At 36.1% G+C, this 18019-nt stretch overlaps 1 protein-coding gene across 2 annotated transcripts in view; it reads left to right on the top strand.

Annotated features, from left to right (window-relative positions):
• Positions 1-17454, top strand: part of ankrd52a (ankyrin repeat domain 52a) — a 30743-nt gene extending 13289 nt beyond the window's left edge. For both annotated transcript variants that reach the window (XM_067370372.1, XM_067370373.1), the window contains 18 exons: positions 80-162; positions 508-625; positions 837-905; positions 1103-1243; positions 1332-1394; positions 2786-2897; positions 3267-3338; positions 3461-3662; positions 3750-3837; positions 5171-5288; positions 5366-5585; positions 5672-5759; positions 6513-6599; positions 6722-6867; positions 6978-7060; positions 7811-7893; positions 8219-8310; positions 10045-17454. In XM_067370372.1, coding sequence (XP_067226473.1) covers positions 80-162; positions 508-625; positions 837-905; positions 1103-1243; positions 1332-1394; positions 2786-2897; positions 3267-3338; positions 3461-3662; positions 3750-3837; positions 5171-5288; positions 5366-5585; positions 5672-5759; positions 6513-6599; positions 6722-6867; positions 6978-7060; positions 7811-7893; positions 8219-8310; positions 10045-10295 — 2116 coding nt within the window. In that variant the 3' untranslated portion in view covers positions 10296-17454. The remainder of the gene's footprint in view (positions 1-79; positions 163-507; positions 626-836; positions 906-1102; positions 1244-1331; positions 1395-2785; positions 2898-3266; positions 3339-3460; positions 3663-3749; positions 3838-5170; positions 5289-5365; positions 5586-5671; positions 5760-6512; positions 6600-6721; positions 6868-6977; positions 7061-7810; positions 7894-8218; positions 8311-10044) is intronic.
• The last annotated feature ends 565 nt before the right edge of the window (positions 17455-18019 follow it).

Here is an 18019-nt window from a genome sequence, read left to right on the forward strand (position 1 = left end):
ATCTCTTGTCAGTTTGCATGTAATCTGCTTCTGTGGCATGTGTAGTGAAATAATTCACTTGTTTGTCCTCTTTCTAAAGACAAGGGATTCATGGGATGTTTCCTCTACACTTAGCTGTGCTCTACGGGTCCTCTGACTGTTGTCGTAAGCTACTTTCCTCAGGTATGCACACTTCCTCCCTACAAATTACATTAAAGGCCAAAAGAAAACGATTTTGCCTAGTCTGTATAAAGTCCTCGTACCTTATGGAAATGCACCAATTGTAACAAAATGGTACTAAATAATTGTCATGTTATGTACATTGGTATTTACATGGTGATTCAAATAATACCATGATAATGCCATGGTACTTTTGTGATGTACTTTTTTGTGATAGATTAAAGTCTACATTTTCTTTTAATTTTCTTCCATTAACTGCTTCTCACATGACCGACGTGCATCCAGCTAAAATAAAAACGTATTCCTCTAACTATCATTGCAGTGACTGTGTTTGTGTCTCTTTTGCAGGTCAGCTCTACAGCATTGTGTTGTCAATGAGTAAAGAACACGTGCTCTCTGCCGGATTTGACATCAACACCCCAGACAATTTTGGGAGGACCTGTCTACACGCTGCTGCCTCTGGAGGGTGAGACTGCAGTTCTACTTAGAATGGGCTATTTAAAAAGCCACTGGCCCACTTTTTCAGGTTTCAGGTGTCCCCGATAAGAGTGCTTTAAGCACACAAATGCCAACCAAGGTCGTTTTTGGAGATGTCACTCAACAGCCACCATCTAAAAGTAATTGAAAAGGATGTGTAAAAGATTTATTTATTCCTATCCTTTATTCTCTCCACTCAGAAATATTGAATGTCTCAACCTGCTCTTAAGCAGTGGAGCTGACATGAATAAGAAGGACAAGTTTGGAAGGTACACATCTACTTTCTTTAAAATGGGATGCTCATAAATTGTCATGAAGTGTGCCTCATGAAAAGAATCCTCAAGCCAACTTGCCAAGTATAATTTCTTATTTTTACTTTGGATATTGGAATGAAATATGATGTGGATATCTTTTTATGAGATTGATCTGTATGTTAAGCATTAGAATTTCTGTGTCTCTCCACCAGGACTCCTTTGCACTATGCGGCTGCTAATGGGAGGTATCAGTGTGTGGTCGTTCTGGTTGGAGCGGGGGCAGAGGTCAACGAGCGTGACCGCTCTGGCTGTACACCTCTACACTACTCGGCTGCATCGACTGCATTCTGCAGGTGAAATGCACTTACACATATCTATTAAATATAATTGTTGTGCACTATTGTTGTATACAGCAGTATTAATGTCTAGTGTCTTTCTCAGAACGGACCGGCCCCATGCCAGCACCCATCAGAACCAAGAAGATGGGGAGAAGGAATCCTTCCTGTAAGTCCACAACAAATATTTGTTCCTTAAATTTGATACCCTTTTTGTTTTGTTTTTTGTTTTATGTAATTATGTTTTGTGCCTCTTCTTAGCAGCTATTACCTGAAGTTTGTTTTTTCACTTTAATTCTTTAAAATTAGATTATCTATGCTTAAACTGTAATGTTACCTATATGTGCACTGTGACAGTCTAAAATGGAATCATGGGTACAGATGTTGTCAGCTGTCCCACTGAATTTGACAACAGTACAATTATGTACGCTACCATTCAAACGTTTGGCCTCAATAAGATGTATTAAATACTTAAGATAGATAGATCAGCTTATTAAAGGGTTAGTTCACCCAAAAATGAAAATTCTGTCATTAATTACTCACCCTCATGTTGTTCCAAACCTGTTAGGTTTTCGTTCATCTTCCAGACACAAATGAAGATCTTTTTGATGAAATCTGAGAGCTTTCTGTCCCTCCATAGACAGCTATGCAGCTACCACTTGGACGCTTCAAAAAGTTTATAAAGAGATTGTAAAACTAATCCCATATGAATTGAGTGGTTTAGTCCAAATTTTCTGAAGACTCGATCGCTTTATATGTTGAACAGATTTACTTTAGGCCCTTATTCACATATAAACATTCATCAACTCACACATCAGTTGTGGAAAACTGAAGCTCAATTATGTTTGCATGACGCGTGCGAGAACCAGTGAGGTTTATTCTCGTGTTACGCAGCATGTTTGAGCTTCTGCAAGAGGTTTGTTCTTGCGTGTGAAGCAGGTTCAGTTGAGCTTTTATGTTCACTGATAATTTTTTTTTATATGTGAATAAAAGCCTAAATTAAATCTGTTCATCATTTAAAGCGAAATTTGGACTAAACCACTCAATTTATATGGATTAGTTTTACAATCTCTTTATGAACTTTGAAGCGGTAAAAAACTGGTAGTTGTGACAGAAAACTCTCAGATTTCATCAAAAAGATCTTCATTTGTGTTCCGAAGAGGAACAAGAGTTTTATGGGTTTGGAACAACATGAGGGTGAGTAATTAATTACAGAATTTTCATTTCTGGGTTGAACTACGCCTTCAAAATAATATCTGAAGGATCATGTGACACTGAAGATTGAGTAATAATGCTGAAAATTCAGCTTTGCCATCACAGGAATAAATTGCATTTTAAAATTTTAAATTTTAAATGATAAAATATTTCACAAATTAAGGGTTTTACTGAATTTTAATTAAATAAAGCCTTGGTGAGCATAAGGGACTTTTCAAAAACATTAAAAAATCTTTTTGAACCCCAAACATTTGAAAGGTATTGTATAAGTAAGAGGAAAGTTGTTTTGAGTTATTATTGCTTATTATTTCAGTCTTTAAATCTCATACATTTTGATACTTTTAGGTGTGTGGAGCATTTGTTGGATAACGGTGCTGATCCATCTCTGTGCAACACTAAAGGATACAGTGCTGTGCATTACGCTGCGGCCCACGGCAACAAACAAAACCTGGAGCTGGTGAGATTGACCATTCACTCTAGCATCGTTCACTGTGATTTTTACAAAAATTAAACACTTACAGTAACACTTTATTTTATGTTTTTTTTTTTAAGTAGTTGCTTATTAACATGCATATTACTAGGATATTGACTGTTTATTATTACTTATTAAGCAAAAAAATTAATGCCTTATTCTGCAAGACCTTATTCTACATCCATAATCCTACCTTGTACCTAAACTTAACAACTACCTTACTAACTATTAATAAGCAGTAAATTAGGAGTTTATTGAAGGAAAAGTTTTAGTTAATAGTTTATATGTGTTCCCTATACTAAAGTGTTACCACACTTACATATGCTATATCACTTTTTGTTCTTTATTCTGCAGCTTTTGGAAATGTGCTTCAACACAATTGGAGACAAGGAAAGCAATGGGTCTGTCAGCGCACTACACTTGGCGGTACGTACAAAACAACAGCTTCTACTTATTCAGGACATATAAATCAGCAGATATTCTGCAGAACTCTGCCCCCTGTTGGTGTAATGTATATATTGATCTTTCCTTTATTCTTTTCCTGTCAGGTGGAGTCAGGTCACTGGGAATGCGTCACAGTGTTAATTGAGTCTGGAGCATGTGTGGATGCATGTGACCCGGTGGGGCGCTCTGTGCTGTATGTGGCCTCTCAAAGAGGACACGCCCGCTGCGTAGAGCTCCTGCTCGGCCAGTCAGCATCTTGCCTGCTCACAGAACACTGCAGCAAATGGGGCCCTCTTCATGTTGCAGGTACAGAATACATGTATGTGTGAATTAGCTTGTGAAACTTATTTTTGTGTTGGAGTTTGACACATCCCTCTGTTTGTTTGTTGACAGCTGCCAACGGCCACTCGGAATGTCTGCGGATGCTGCTCTGTAGTGAGGGAGGAGCCGACCTTGTTAATGTTACAGAAGTGGAGGGACAGTACGTATGAGCTCATGGCTTATTTACTGTTTCTTTTGTCTTTTTTTTTTTTTTTTTTTTTTTAAGATCGACCGATATATCAATTTACCAATATTTTCCCCGATATTTAAGCATTTTACCATAATCGGATGTTGGTTTTGTAATATCGAATTTACTGATAAATGCCGCCATCTTGTGGGTGTTTTGAGAATCTAAGGGGAGACAAGACAACGGCGTGCACATGTAAAGTATACTTACCATTCTATTAGTAAACTTTATTTAACACAGCAGCCATTAATGCACAAATTAGATGTTACATAAATGCCTGAAATGTAGCTAGTTTATGCAGCTTGTCTCTAAGAAATAGACTATTTCCCTCTATTTATTGGATAAATAAGATTTGTTTTGTTTTCTATGCAAGGAGGGAGTGATTGTTATAAATAAAATGTTTTGGTTTTTTTTCAGTTGTGGTGTTGTAATCGTGTCAAAAACAGAAGTATAACAGTGAATAAATATCGGTTATCGGGCACAAATTATCGATATCGGTTCTAAAAAATCAATATCGGTCGATCACTAGTTTTTTTTTCTTTTACTCACAGCATTCCGTATTAATATACAAGGAAACGCATGACAAGTAATGCATCTTGCTTAATGTGATTTAATAATTATATATGCAACGGTTTGGAATGAGCTCATTAAAATGTAGGATTTTTTTTGTACTATTGAATTTGTCTTATAATATTAATGTAATTGTATTTATATTTTGTAATTGAATTGGTTTGTATTAATATAGTTAAAACATCATTTAATTTGAATGCTAAATTAAAAAATATTATAACTACTTGAACTCCAAGATCTTTGTGAAATGTAGGCTTGACCCTGTTACTGGACCATATTGCAATTAAATAATTATTATTGCATAATAATATTATACTTATATTTCTAATAATAATAATAATATTAATAATAATAATAATAAATATTATCTGTAAATATCTATACTCAGGTTTCCTGGTTTTAAAAATTTGAATAAAAAAAATTTATATGTAGGCATTTGTAAATATTTTGGTTTATTTTTTTAATGTCACACCCTATGCAATGTTTATTTACAGATATTTGCTGATATCATACTTTTCATACCATATATATTTCATAGATGTAAACAAAAAAAGCAGTGCGAACACAAAGCTACGAATGCATAGTGCTTCCATTTTGGATAAGAGATCCTCATATACAAATTTGAGATAAAAGTAGAAGATTCCCAAACAATGCAGAAAAAGGAAACCGTATTACATCTTATTTGCATTTTCAGATTACAGTTGTTGACCTTCTCACTGTTTCTCTGTCTTCATAGAACTCCTCTAATGCTGGCAGTGCTGGGGGGACACACTGACTGCGTGCATCTGCTGCTGGAGAGAGGAGCTTGCCCTGATATGCGAGACAGGAGAGGAAGAACAGCCTTACACAGAGGGGTGAGATCCTGAAAACATAAATAAAGTTTGCATCATAGACCTCATAATGGGGTTTCTAACCAGGACTGTTTTTGTAGGCGGTGATGGGTCGGGAGGACTGTATAACCGCCCTGCTGTCCCACAATGTCTCAGTCCTTAGCAGAGATTTTCAGGGGCGAACCGCGGTCCATCTGGCTGCCTCTTGTGGCCATGCTGACATTCTCTCCAATCTTCTTTCTGCTGCTGACCACTCCCATCCCCACGACCCAATCACAGACCGCCACGGCTACACACCCGCACACTGGGCAGCCTATCACGGTAAGAGTTCAGACCTTATGAGCCATAACGGCTCGTTCACATTACTAAATCTGTTATAAGTTCAATATGCTTTATTTGTGAAACAGGTCATGAAGACTGTTTGGACATTTTACTTGAACTTAAACCATGTAGTATCCAGGAGGGAAACCCCTTCACCCCACTGCACTGTGCTCTGTGAGTATTGAACTAATGTCTTTTTAGTTTCAAATGTACTTATTTTCGATGTTGTAATAATTCCTGGGAACATAGAAACTGAACTAGAAATAGTCAGGGAAATAAAAAAATAGTTAATATCCACACTCAAATATTTTTAATCCTTTAAGGTTTTTATATATATATATATATATATAATATATATATATATATATATATATATATATATATATATATATATATATATATATATATATATATATATATATATATATAATATTATTATTATTATTATTATTATTATATTCTTATATTTGCAGTTTGGACTTTTTTAGTATAGTTTTTTTACTATTACTATTCATTAAAAGATTTCAAAAATTCAGCTTTGCCATCACAGGAATAAATTACATTTTAAAATATACTAAAATAAAACCAGTTATTTAAAACCAGTTATTTAAAATTGTAATAATATTTCACAATATTATTGTTTTTGATCAAATAAATGTAGATCAATATTATTGTTTTTGATCAAATAAATGTAGCAACTTTTTTTTTAAATCATTAAAATAGTATACTATTACTAGTTCAAATAAATGTCCTTCAGAACCACAGAAATTTGAATTGTATAGTCTATATTCTGTGTAGTGTAAACATAGCATATGTAAAATTTCTGATATGCAATGAATATTTAAATAAAACTATATTAATTAAATTATAATTTAAGGCATGCGTTTCCTAATCGCTATGCTGCATGTTCTTGTCATCCCATTGCAGCATTAATGGCCATAGTGGTTCTGCTGAGCTGCTGTTGGAATCCAGTGGTTGTAATTCGCTGGTAAACATCAGGGATGCCAAAGGAAGGTTAGCGCAAGTACATATTAAAATACAATTTCTGTGTAGTAGCTGTCAAATTGTTACATATTTTACATAAATTCTACTAACTAGTTACCAGATAAATGACTGGTCTGACATCTTGCTCCCAGGACCCCGCTTCACGCGGCCGCAGTTGCCGAGGACGTGGCTGGGCTGCAGCTGGTTCTGCGGCACGGAGCTGACATCAACGCCGTGGACCACTCAGGGCGTTCTGCACTGATGGTGGCTGCCGATAATGGCCAAAGCGGTGCAGTAGGTAAGAGTTTTACCATGTGTCACATGAGTAATCCCAGACTGAAACCCTTAGACATTGTAAAACATGTCACTCCTTAGAGTTTTAATAGATGATTTTATTGTTGTATGCAGCCCTGCTGCTGCACAGAGCCAAAGCTGACCTGTCCCTCCTGGATGTGAACAAGAACACTGCCCTGCACCTGGCCTGCAGCAAGGTAACAAACATAATGAGGGCCCTATGAAATCCATTTTATTTTTTTCACAAATTCTGTTTTATTTCTTCTGGATTCGGTAATTCTACTACTACTACTACTACTACTACTACTACTACTACTACTACTACTACTACTACTACTACTACTACTTCAATCTAGAAAAATTTGTTTTAATGGTTAAATTAAATTTTAGCAATCAAAAAGCATGTCACATTCTTTGAAATCATGACACTTATACAATTTAACAACAATTTATTAAGTTTAACAATAAAATGCATTTTAGGGCAATATAAATTTATTTTATTTTTATTTTTTAAATGTTTTACATATGATTTTTCTTTTTTTAAGAAATTCTTTGTCTTTTGAATTTAATTTAATTCAATTTTCATTTTTGAAAATGTAATCCAAATAAAAATGTAACAGTTCCTTTTTTATTTTTGGCCAAAGAAAGTACTGCACTACAAAGATTTTCTGTTTAAATTGAATAAAACATGTAAGAAAAAATGTGATATTCCTTAAATTAAGTTTTTAAGTGTGTGTGTGTGTGTGTGTGTGTGTGTGTGTGTGTGTGTGTGTGTGTGTGTGTGTGTGTGTGTGTGTGTGTGTGTGTGTGTGTGTGGAAATCATTAGGCCTTACATAGCACTCTATTTAAATAAAAGTATTTTTAAAAAGTAATTTGGGTCCAGACTCTTGTGCTCATGTTGTGCATATTGCTAACCTTGTGCATATTGCTGTGTTTGTTTTTAAAGGCTCATGAAATGTGTGCCATGCTGATCTTGAAGGAGATCCACAACCCTATCCTTATAAACGCAACCAACAGTATGCTTCAGATGTGAGTATCTGTCACAGTTTGCAAATACATCAATAAGTTGTAGGTTGTGCACGGCGCTGTAGCATTATCATTATCATCAGCTCTTTGTCTGAGTGTCCTGAAGTGGCAAAATTGGATTTTTTATATATATATATATATATATATATATATATATATATATATATATATATATATATATATATATATATATATATATATATATATATATATATATATAATTTTTTTTTTTTTTTTTTTTTATAGAATTATACACTCTACCTTTTCCCAATGTGATTAAACTGAGTGAAACTTTTAGCATTATAACATAATTTTCTCTATATTTCAGGCCCCTCCATATTGCCGCCAGGAATGGTTTGGCCACCGTGGTTCAGGCCTTGCTGAATCGTGGAGCCACAGTGCTGGCAGTGGATGAGGAAGGCAAGTACAGGAAAATTCATGTTTTGTGTTTTTTTTTTTTTTTTTTTTTTTTTTGGCCAGTTTGTGTAAGTTGCTCATAGCAGTAAGTGACAACATGGATGGACTAACACTAGGGTAAAAAGTGAATTGTGCATTTAGTTTCCAAAGAATAATTATTAGATATCATATGTTAATACTGTTGAAGTTAGCATACTAGTGACAAACTTTACACAAGGAATTTACAATTCTGAACATCGCAAGTCAAGATTTTCGCCAGTTTAGGTTGGCCAGGGTAAGCCTGCTAATACATATACCATATTTTCCAGAAAAAAAAGCACCTAAATATATGTCGTATTGGGTCAGGGGTTTACAAACATTATAAACACTATGAACATGTACTTTAGTTCCACTCCACATAAAATTCTTCAAATATAACATTATACAAGGATGGAAAAATATGAATATAAATTATAGCGGCATTTATTTTAAAATTATTATAAACGGCAAGCTTAAAGGGTTAGTTCACCCAAAACTGAAAATTCTGTTATTAATTACTCACTTTTGTGTTGTTCCACAAAAGTGTAAGACCTTCATTCATCTTCGGAACACAAACTAAGATATTTTTGATGAAATCCAAGAGGTATGTGACTCTATAGTAGCAATATATATACTATACTTTGTGTGCGCGAAAACAAAACAAAAATAACGACTTTATTCAACAAATTCTTCTTTTCTGTGTCATTCTCATACGCTGTTTACATCCAGCATTTCCAGGTTCTACGTCAGAATGCCATCAAAGTATTGCCAGAGGCTGTTCACGTGAGCAGCCAATGCATTTTTGTGATAGTGACGCAGGAGCTGGCCAATAATGAGTCAGCGTTCTGACGTAGAACCTTTCTGGAACTTTAAAGTCGTGTTTAAATTGCTGTCTATGGATGAGTCATATACTTCCTGGATTTCATCAAAAATATCTTAATTTGTGTTCCGAAGATGAACGAAGGTTTTACGGGTGTAGAACGACATGAGGGTAATTAATGAGAGAATTTTCATTTTTGGGTGAACCAACCCTTTAAACTAAGCTAAATTACCAATATGTGGGAAATGCACTATACAAATAAACATGACATACCTGACCTTGCCTAACAAACAAAAACTATAAAATATTTACCATCATTTACTGAAAAACAAAACAAACCAAAAAAACACATAATTTACCTGCAAAAAAAAATGACCTGCTGAGGGTCAGCTTTGATACGATTTGGGAAGATAAACAAGAGATTCCCTGTGTAGTCCAATGGAATAACTTGTGCGATATTGATAAATATAAAGTTGAGCAGAATGTAAAGTGACAAATGGCTAAATTCAAATTTGTTGTATGAAATTTGGTGAATTTTTGGTGGGGTGGTCATCACGCTGATCTACTATACAACTGACTATTTAAATTAAGCGATGTAGTTTTAAGTTTTGTTGACTGCATTTTAATTTGATGATGAATTGGCTGCCATGTCAAGTTGGCAATGCTAGAACCAATAGCAAGTGTGTGCATTGCATTCTTGATGTTAATTGCATTATATTTCGCTTTGGAATATATAAGTCGCGGCACATTTCAGATGATAAAAACGGTACGACTTATGTTCCAGAAAATATGGTACATTAGCAAAAGGCTCATCCTAACACCTGGAACTAATGTATTTGAATGAGTTCACTAATCGTTCACTCCTTGACTAAATGTCTCTTTGTTTTGTGATGTCACAGGTCATACGCCAGCCCTGGCTTGCGCATCCAATAAAGCTGTTGCCGACTGCCTAGCTCTCATTCTGTCAACCATGAAGCCTTCCTCCTCCACACCTTCCTCATCCTCGCCCTCTTCTCCCAGCCTCAACCTGCTCAAGCACTGTGGCATCACAGCCGCCTGCCCCCCCCTGCCCAATGGAGGCCTTCTCCATGGTTACGGCAAAGATCGCCATGGTGCTACCATCGGCTTGGATGGCTGCTTGACCGAGTGAGGCGTACTTACTTGTTTAAAAAAAAAAAAAAGCGTGTGGTCGCTTGATTTGGTCCTCTCTACACACCTAGATAAACCTATATGCAATTACAGCCACACATCCCTCCTGTGCCAGTATCAAAGCTTTTCTTCACGTCTCAGTAGAGAGCGAACACGAGAGGACAAATTTAGCTATTTATTTCTATTTATTTTCCCCCACTTTCCTTTTCCTCCCACCCCCTGACTCCCATCTTAGATGCTGTCCATTCAATATGAGTCTAAGTCTAAAATCTGAATCTAAGCCATCTATTCGAACCAGTATCCATCACTGGCGAGTCAGTCCTTTATTTCTTCATTGCAGTCGATTTGACTCGGTTTATGTTAGAATTATGCAGCTGTGTGTCTCCATGGTAACAGTGATAATGGATGGGTTTCCATATCATGCCTCCTATTTGCGTGACGCTGTGGCCTTGCATAGGAATTTACAGCCTGCCCTGAGGAACAATTTAAACGGGTTACACTAGATTTGCATGAATTTGCGGGACCATGTATTTGATAGTGGTCTTGTGTGTGTGTTTGTGTGAGTGCGTGCGCGTGTATGTGTGACATCCACTTTTGCGCAACAGTCCAAGTTTTTCATCCCATACTTGATTCTTACTTTTTGAGGTTTTTATGTGAGGTGCAATCTGAATTAGCACAGATCAGGAAAAAACAAACAAACAACCTAACGGAATCATTTTGACAGAAGGGAAACCGTACTACCTTAAGCCAAAAGACCAATGACCTCCTGGTAGAGGGGTCCGATATAATATAAATGCTTGTTTACTGTTAGAGAGAAAAGGGATAGTGTTTGGATGGGTTTTGAGGTGGAAAATTCATATTAGGTTTACAATGAAGGTAATAGGTAGTTCAGATCACTGTTAGTAGGTGGGCAGAAGAAAGAGGAGTTTAAAGTGTCATGATTTTGGGCGTTTAAAACATTATGAAGATACTACACTAAGGAAGTATAGAAAGCACAAATGTCATTACTGATGCAAACGTCATACACAGTACTTGCTCCTTGGAACCTTCTGTTTTATTTTGGTTTGCTTTGGGTTGGCAGGGCCTCGTACAATATCTTCAATTAAATCTATTGCTTTGCTAGTTTATCATTATAATATTTAATGTGGAGTTGCTTTCACAGTGCCTACTGATTTCATTTTGTCTACCTAGGGTCCAATTAGTTAAACACGCCATAAGCGCTCCCCGAAGTTTTCGAAATGGTGCTTTGACCTGTGAAACGTGAGTTAAGTGTTTCGCTATAATCCGTTATGAAATGATTACCTAAATAGATGAATGAACAATTCATATATCAGAACCCACTTTGGGGAGTGTATATGTCAAATTTGCAAAAATTAAGTGTTGAGGCTGATTGGACCTTTTTACATTTGTTTATGGTGTTGGGGAGCAGTCATGGGTATGACCAAAGTTGTGCGATTTCTAAATAGCATTTTATTAGGAACTTGTAGATATATATAAAAAAAGACATTATCTTTTCAATTAAAATACTGAAATAATATTCACCCCTCCTCTTTATAAAATGCTTCCTTATTGCCAAAGGTAGATTAACAAAGTTAAGATTGTGCTTCCTTTAGGTTTTTGCACCTAAACACAAAATAAGAACATGTGAATGAGTGTTAGAAACATCCCTTTTTTTGTTTGTGCACCACAAACAGGCAATATATGCTCAGTCAGTAATGAGACAATCAGTTGAAAGGGCTTTTAATTTTGCCATAGATTTTGTTTTTCCTAAACAAGCAAAAGCATCAACATTTTTTAACAATTAGGAAGATCTGTACCCCTTAATTCAATGAACTAATGCATACTTCAGGCTTGAAATGTGGACTTGTTCTCAATTATACCAATACTATTACTTTTCATTACAGTATATCAGGATTTTAGCGATGTAGATAGAGTAGTATTGTAACTGATATTTTATTGATGAATGAAGGTGCGTAGAAAAATGAGACTGTAACGTTAGATGTTTAAAGGCTGTGTGGAGAGCATATTTATACTGATGAAATGACCTCTTCGTCAATGTAATAAGTTTTGGCTGCTTAAACAAGATTCTCCACTTCACGCTGGCCTGATATAAAGCACTTGCTTGTTCGGTAACAAAAAAAAGATTGAAAAAAAAAAAAGCTTTTGCATCTATCACAAGCTGTAAATGGGCAAATATCTGACCTCCTCTTGCAAGAGTACAAACGTGCATGTGTGCAAATCAGATTAGTCAAGTTATATCAGTGTTTTGCCTGGGAAATATTTCTAAATTGGCTACATGACTAAGAGGAAGTTCCTTTTGTGGGAGTTTAATTCAAGCTTATTTACCTGTACTTGATCTTGACTTTATCACGTACACTAACTTTTGCTGCAGTTTGGTGGAGGGGAAATAATGCGTGTATAGACAGCACAGGGTACGATAATGAAGTGCAAGTTAATGATGAGCTTGAAGTTATTTGCACTGCCAGTTTATACTGCTTGTAGTTGTAGAAAATCAAATGATTATTTATAAATTTAGTCTAGCTAGTCATACCACATGTAGTTGAGTTCGAAAAACAAGTGCCCGTGGAGCCTGTGATTAGTAATACATTTCATTTGGTGCAGGAAAAAGTGCTGCTTTCAATTGTATCTTGGAGCTAATTTTTTTTTTTAGAGGTGATCTTTGTCTATTTATTAGCGATAATAATTCTTATCCAGCCAAAACCAACTAAAACATATTTGTTTTAATTCCTCAAATTTCTAATTGTCTTATTGGCATTGCACTAAAATTTTTGAATTGTTTCGTCGAATGTATGCCGTGATGGTAGCAGCTTGCTTCGATGTTGGTGAAAATCTTGTATGCAGTAGTTAGCGATTTAAATAATTAGCTTGACAACAGGAACTTTGGAACTGAACCCTTTCAGAACTTTTAATAGATTGAGTTGGTGCATTTGGTGTTCTGTGTTCGAACAGTAAGGGAACCGGTCACAAAGTGGCAAGATGGGGTTTTTTTTTTTTTTTAGGGTAGAGAATAACTTATAAATGGGAATTTTACTCCCTGAAATCATTTAGTGCCATAACTTTTCTTTTCCCTTTATCATTTTGATACATTTGTAAAATGTGAATGAATGATTCCTTGGGTTCAGTTTTTGAGTGTGCATCAAGACCATTACCAAAAAAAAAAAAAAAAGAACAAAGTTTAAGGTAACATAAGCTACTGTGCCCATTTATATATATTTTTTGGAGATCCACATAGTTTGTTAATTTTTGTAAAATGCCAGTACGTTCACAATCAGACTCAAAATGCCAGTATATTGTTAACTAATCTATACTGATGGGCTGGTTAGCTCTTGGTGGAGCTCCTCACCACCCGTTTAAGTGAAAGCTTTCATGGCTAAGCCATAACTTGGCATTTGCCCTTATCAATCGAATAGCCGGATTTGAGTCATCCAGTCAACGGCTCCTTCAAAAACAATATTTTATAAATCTTCCATTGTAATCAAGCATACCCACGAACCATTGATAATTTGAGGTTTATGTCTACGCAATGGAATTATGAAACGCCTTAATTTCATTATTAACTGAAGGGCAAATTTTGAAATTACCAAACGACACACTTTACCTAGCTTTTCTTGTTTTATTCTGGATCAACAAATTGTGCAGTTTTAGGAGCTTTTTGTGTTTGTTTTTTACATAACTTTGCTATGAAGGGCCAGCTTTCATTGCCTGTTGACCAAGCTATAATGGTTGCAGTTACTTGCAGGCAGTTGGAAACTAGAGTCGTCTAATAATTGTAACCATTTTGTTGGAAAGCAGATTAATTGTAGCTAACTCAGTGTCCTTATTGTATGTCCATCCTTGCATATTTGTATCAATATCATTTGTTTTTCTCGCAAAGGTATTAATGGCTGATAGAATGTCTGATTTACCTCAGCGGACCTCGGCGTCCCTACTACTTGAAGACACATCCATTTAAGGCAATACTCAAAACACCCGTTTCATTTAACCTTTGTCTATCTCCCAACTTTTTGCCTTAAGAGGAAACGGTATAGTTCAGCAGTCGCAGCACTTGTGAGAGATTTTGTTGTTAACCTGGGATCTCATTTCGATGAGATTCATAAGCACACAGTTTTGCTGAAAGATGTACCATACTGGCTTCTGGCCTAAAAAAAATCATTTTCATTAAATATATTAGGAGTTTTTGCACTAGACTATAGAAAAAGTAAAAATTGTATCTTTTTTTTGTTTGTTTGTTTAATACGCGTGTATTTACCTGAAATAATTTGGAACGGCTAATATTTTACCATGAAACGAATAGAAAATCCTGTTGGATTTAGTTCTCCTAAATTAAGTGTCAAAAGTACTGATTTTCACTCTTGAACGTGACTTATAAAAACACCATAATGGAAGTTGGCAGGAAAAAAAAAATCAGTATTGGAACACAGGAATGATTTTGGAAATACAAAAAGTAAAAATAGTCCAATGATAAATTCTTTTTGCAAAACAGGTTAGATTATGTCCTCATTTTTCAGTGTTTTTATTGAAACATTTAGGTTGTAAAAACTTGTGTAATGTTATAAATGCAAATCTTTCTAACAAGTTAAGTAACAAAAGCACAAGAAGATGTGCAAGATGTAATTCCTGAAGTGTGGTTGGAATTGCCTTGACGTGGCAATCTTACCTCATGAACTAGCAGTCCTTAAAATCTATCGTGCTATATTTACTGGTACATGAAATTTGGGTGGGCTTTTTAGCTACGCATGATCCGTGCAACTAGAATCCTGAGGTCACGTTCCAAGGCCTTGAAATGGAAAACATTGGAGTTTTCAAGGGGTGCTCTTGAACTTTAAATGATGTCCTTCACCCTGGCTTAGTGTTACTTCATGTTTCTACTTTATAAGCGCTAATAGTTTAAATTGTAAATCTGCAAGCGAATGATCGAGTCAAAAAAAGCTGCTTTTTGTTGTTCTCGCCAGCAGCTTGTTTTCATAAGGCTGTTTAGAAGACCACCGGAGCCTGACTGAATGGCTGATCTGACAGGGCACATAGGGATCCCTTTAAAATACATTTTCATATTTAAAAAAAAAAAAAAAAAAAAAAGCTATGCAGGAATATTTTCTTTTTATCTCAGAGTTGCATAGTGCCACCAGAGATAGCCCAAGAGCTTCATTGACCGATCACGGACCTTCAGAAGTTCATCTGTAAATCTAACACCGACCTCACTTGCTTGTTGGCTTCGGTTGAGAAAATGACTGCTTTGCGTGGCATGCTGCTATTTCTTTGGAGTCTGCAAGCATCTTCATCATCTCTTTAAAGTACTACACTTTGTGACGAGTATGTGGGATTGTGCCTTTTGTTATCAAGTACATGCCACAGGGTATGGTCTTCCATTAACACCTTTAGTGAGCCTTATGAATGAACAACTGTTGTAAGTTTCAGAAATAGCCACCATCCACGAGGTTGCGTTTTGAGCCGTCAAAACTTGCGATCAAATTTGTCACATCACCGCAAATGAATAAAAAATCTTTGTAAATTTAATTCAACCGTAATGGCAAAACATTTGATCGGTTCTAGCTAGTGACCTGTTCAAACTCTGTATGGAAAAAAACGTGTTTAGTTTTACAAAGTGTGAACTCTTTAGTGAAGTAGACGTGTGCCGTGTCGTTTTTGTGTGGTAATGCATTGGAGATTAGTTGTAACCCAGTGTCTTGTAGAATGTTGGCATGACTCCTTTTCTCTGTTGTATTGACGTCAAAGTATCCACCTGAAATGGACTGAAGTGCAATAACTTTTTTGTGCGCCATAGTATCCTTAATGGAGGAAAATGCCCTCTTACATTATCCATCATATTTTAGTTTTTTTTTTTTTCTTTAAGCAGGGTATTTAATTTCACTTATTTATTTTATTTGATATTTTTTTGGATTGTACAAATTTGAACTCCTTCCTGCTTTGCCTCCATAAGTGGCACTTTCTTGTGGAATGTACAATGGACTTGGTGGAAACTGTGATAGGTGTCAAAGCCTTATCGATTCTTCTTGCTTACTGGAAAGATGGCATTTCTGTTTGTTCATCAGTTGATAGGTCAGAGAGTGCCGTTTTCCATGAACCTTCTTCTGCGCCACTTAAAGTCAGTGTCTGCTTTTTGTGGCATGTTAAGCATTTGTGTATGTGTGTGGGGGGGTGTTTAGACCTGTTCATTTACCTCTGATCAATTGATACCAAAAGCAAAGCTCATTGCCAGGAATTACAGTTCTTTTTCAGATTAGAGATTGTGATAGCTGTATTTGGAAATGGTATCTTGAATGTTATTGTTGTCACCAGTGAAATATGCAGGTTTTTATTTCTCCCCACACAACATTTGAACTTTGGGCCATATGTTCTGCGGTACCAAAGAATGTTTTATTGCTGATCTTTGGATCAGGTTTTGTGTTTTGTCTGACATCAAGATCCCAATATTTGTTGTTTCATGTCTTTGTAAATTTTAGGAAAATTAAAAAATAGTGGAACTTGTACCATAATGAAACATTCCTTTTGAATTTCATTGAAGAAAACAGAGATACCATTGGCAGCCAATACCAGAAGTCATATAATAATCTTCAAAATAACTTACTTTAAGCTCTTTCATTTTGGCCTCAAGCAATCAATGACTTCATATTTGATATCACAGGGAGCACACTGAATAAAGTAATCTAGTATTTCACAATATAGGACCAATGTATGTCTCTGTAGAGATGGCCACTTGAATTCATTCAAGAACAAGCAATACAAGTATCAAGAGACAATTGTATATTTCTAAAGATTTGTTGGCTCTGGCTGCTTTTGGCCTGGCTATGTAATCTGTGGCACCTTAGGTTAACACCCTCTTCTTGTAACTGAAACCAACATGAGAGATTTCAGTGCTGAGAGAGCCTTATTTCAGTCAAACTGAATGTGAATTGGATGTGTGCAGGATTTGGCCATTTCAAAGCGACTGGCTTTAATCGAGCGGACCTCCTGCGTCCCGTGTTTGAATCCAGTTTCACTAGGACCCGCCGTCTTTAAGACTTTCCAAAAGATTGCTGTTACAAAAAAAAAAAAAATACTACACAGTGGCTACGTTTCCATCGCCAAAATGCAGAACCGAAAGGCTGGGATTGATGAAAGGCTCATATATTTCTGATAAAACAGGGTTACTGTCTCTGCTTCCAAGCTCTGCTTGAACATGCCAAGTATTTGACTCGGTGATGTGACGGAAACACATCACGACATGTAGGAAATGTGACCCTGATTAATAAAAAAAACAAAAACAAAACTGCACTATTTACTTGAGTATTGAGCCCCAAGCTGTTCTCTGCTAATGTTTAGACGATGGAAATGTAGTCACGATCGTGTAGGGCAGCACCCGGTGTGTGTGTTGTGCGTGCGAGTGCGACAAACAGGGGTCATATCAACCCTGTATACCTCATCGACATATCTGCAAATATTCTTATCCTGTCTTTAAGTTGAACGTGTAGGAGATACCATCACCAGCAGAAGCCTGGGACCATTGCAGGGTCTACGACATCACACCAATTCCATATCAAACAATAAGATTACGACTTGCTTGCCGCTTCAAGTCTGACCCATACCCGCAGTGTCGCCAACACAATGGTTTAGAATTAGCGAAACGTGAGGCATTTTAAGTAGCATTATCCTACCTCTGTGTTACAGCTTGATGCATCGAAATCTCCACCAGTTGTTGACAAATGG

This window comes from Chanodichthys erythropterus, chromosome 20, assembly GCF_024489055.1.
Source record: "Chanodichthys erythropterus isolate Z2021 chromosome 20, ASM2448905v1, whole genome shotgun sequence".
Taxonomy (NCBI): Eukaryota; Metazoa; Chordata; class Actinopteri; order Cypriniformes; family Xenocyprididae; genus Chanodichthys; species Chanodichthys erythropterus.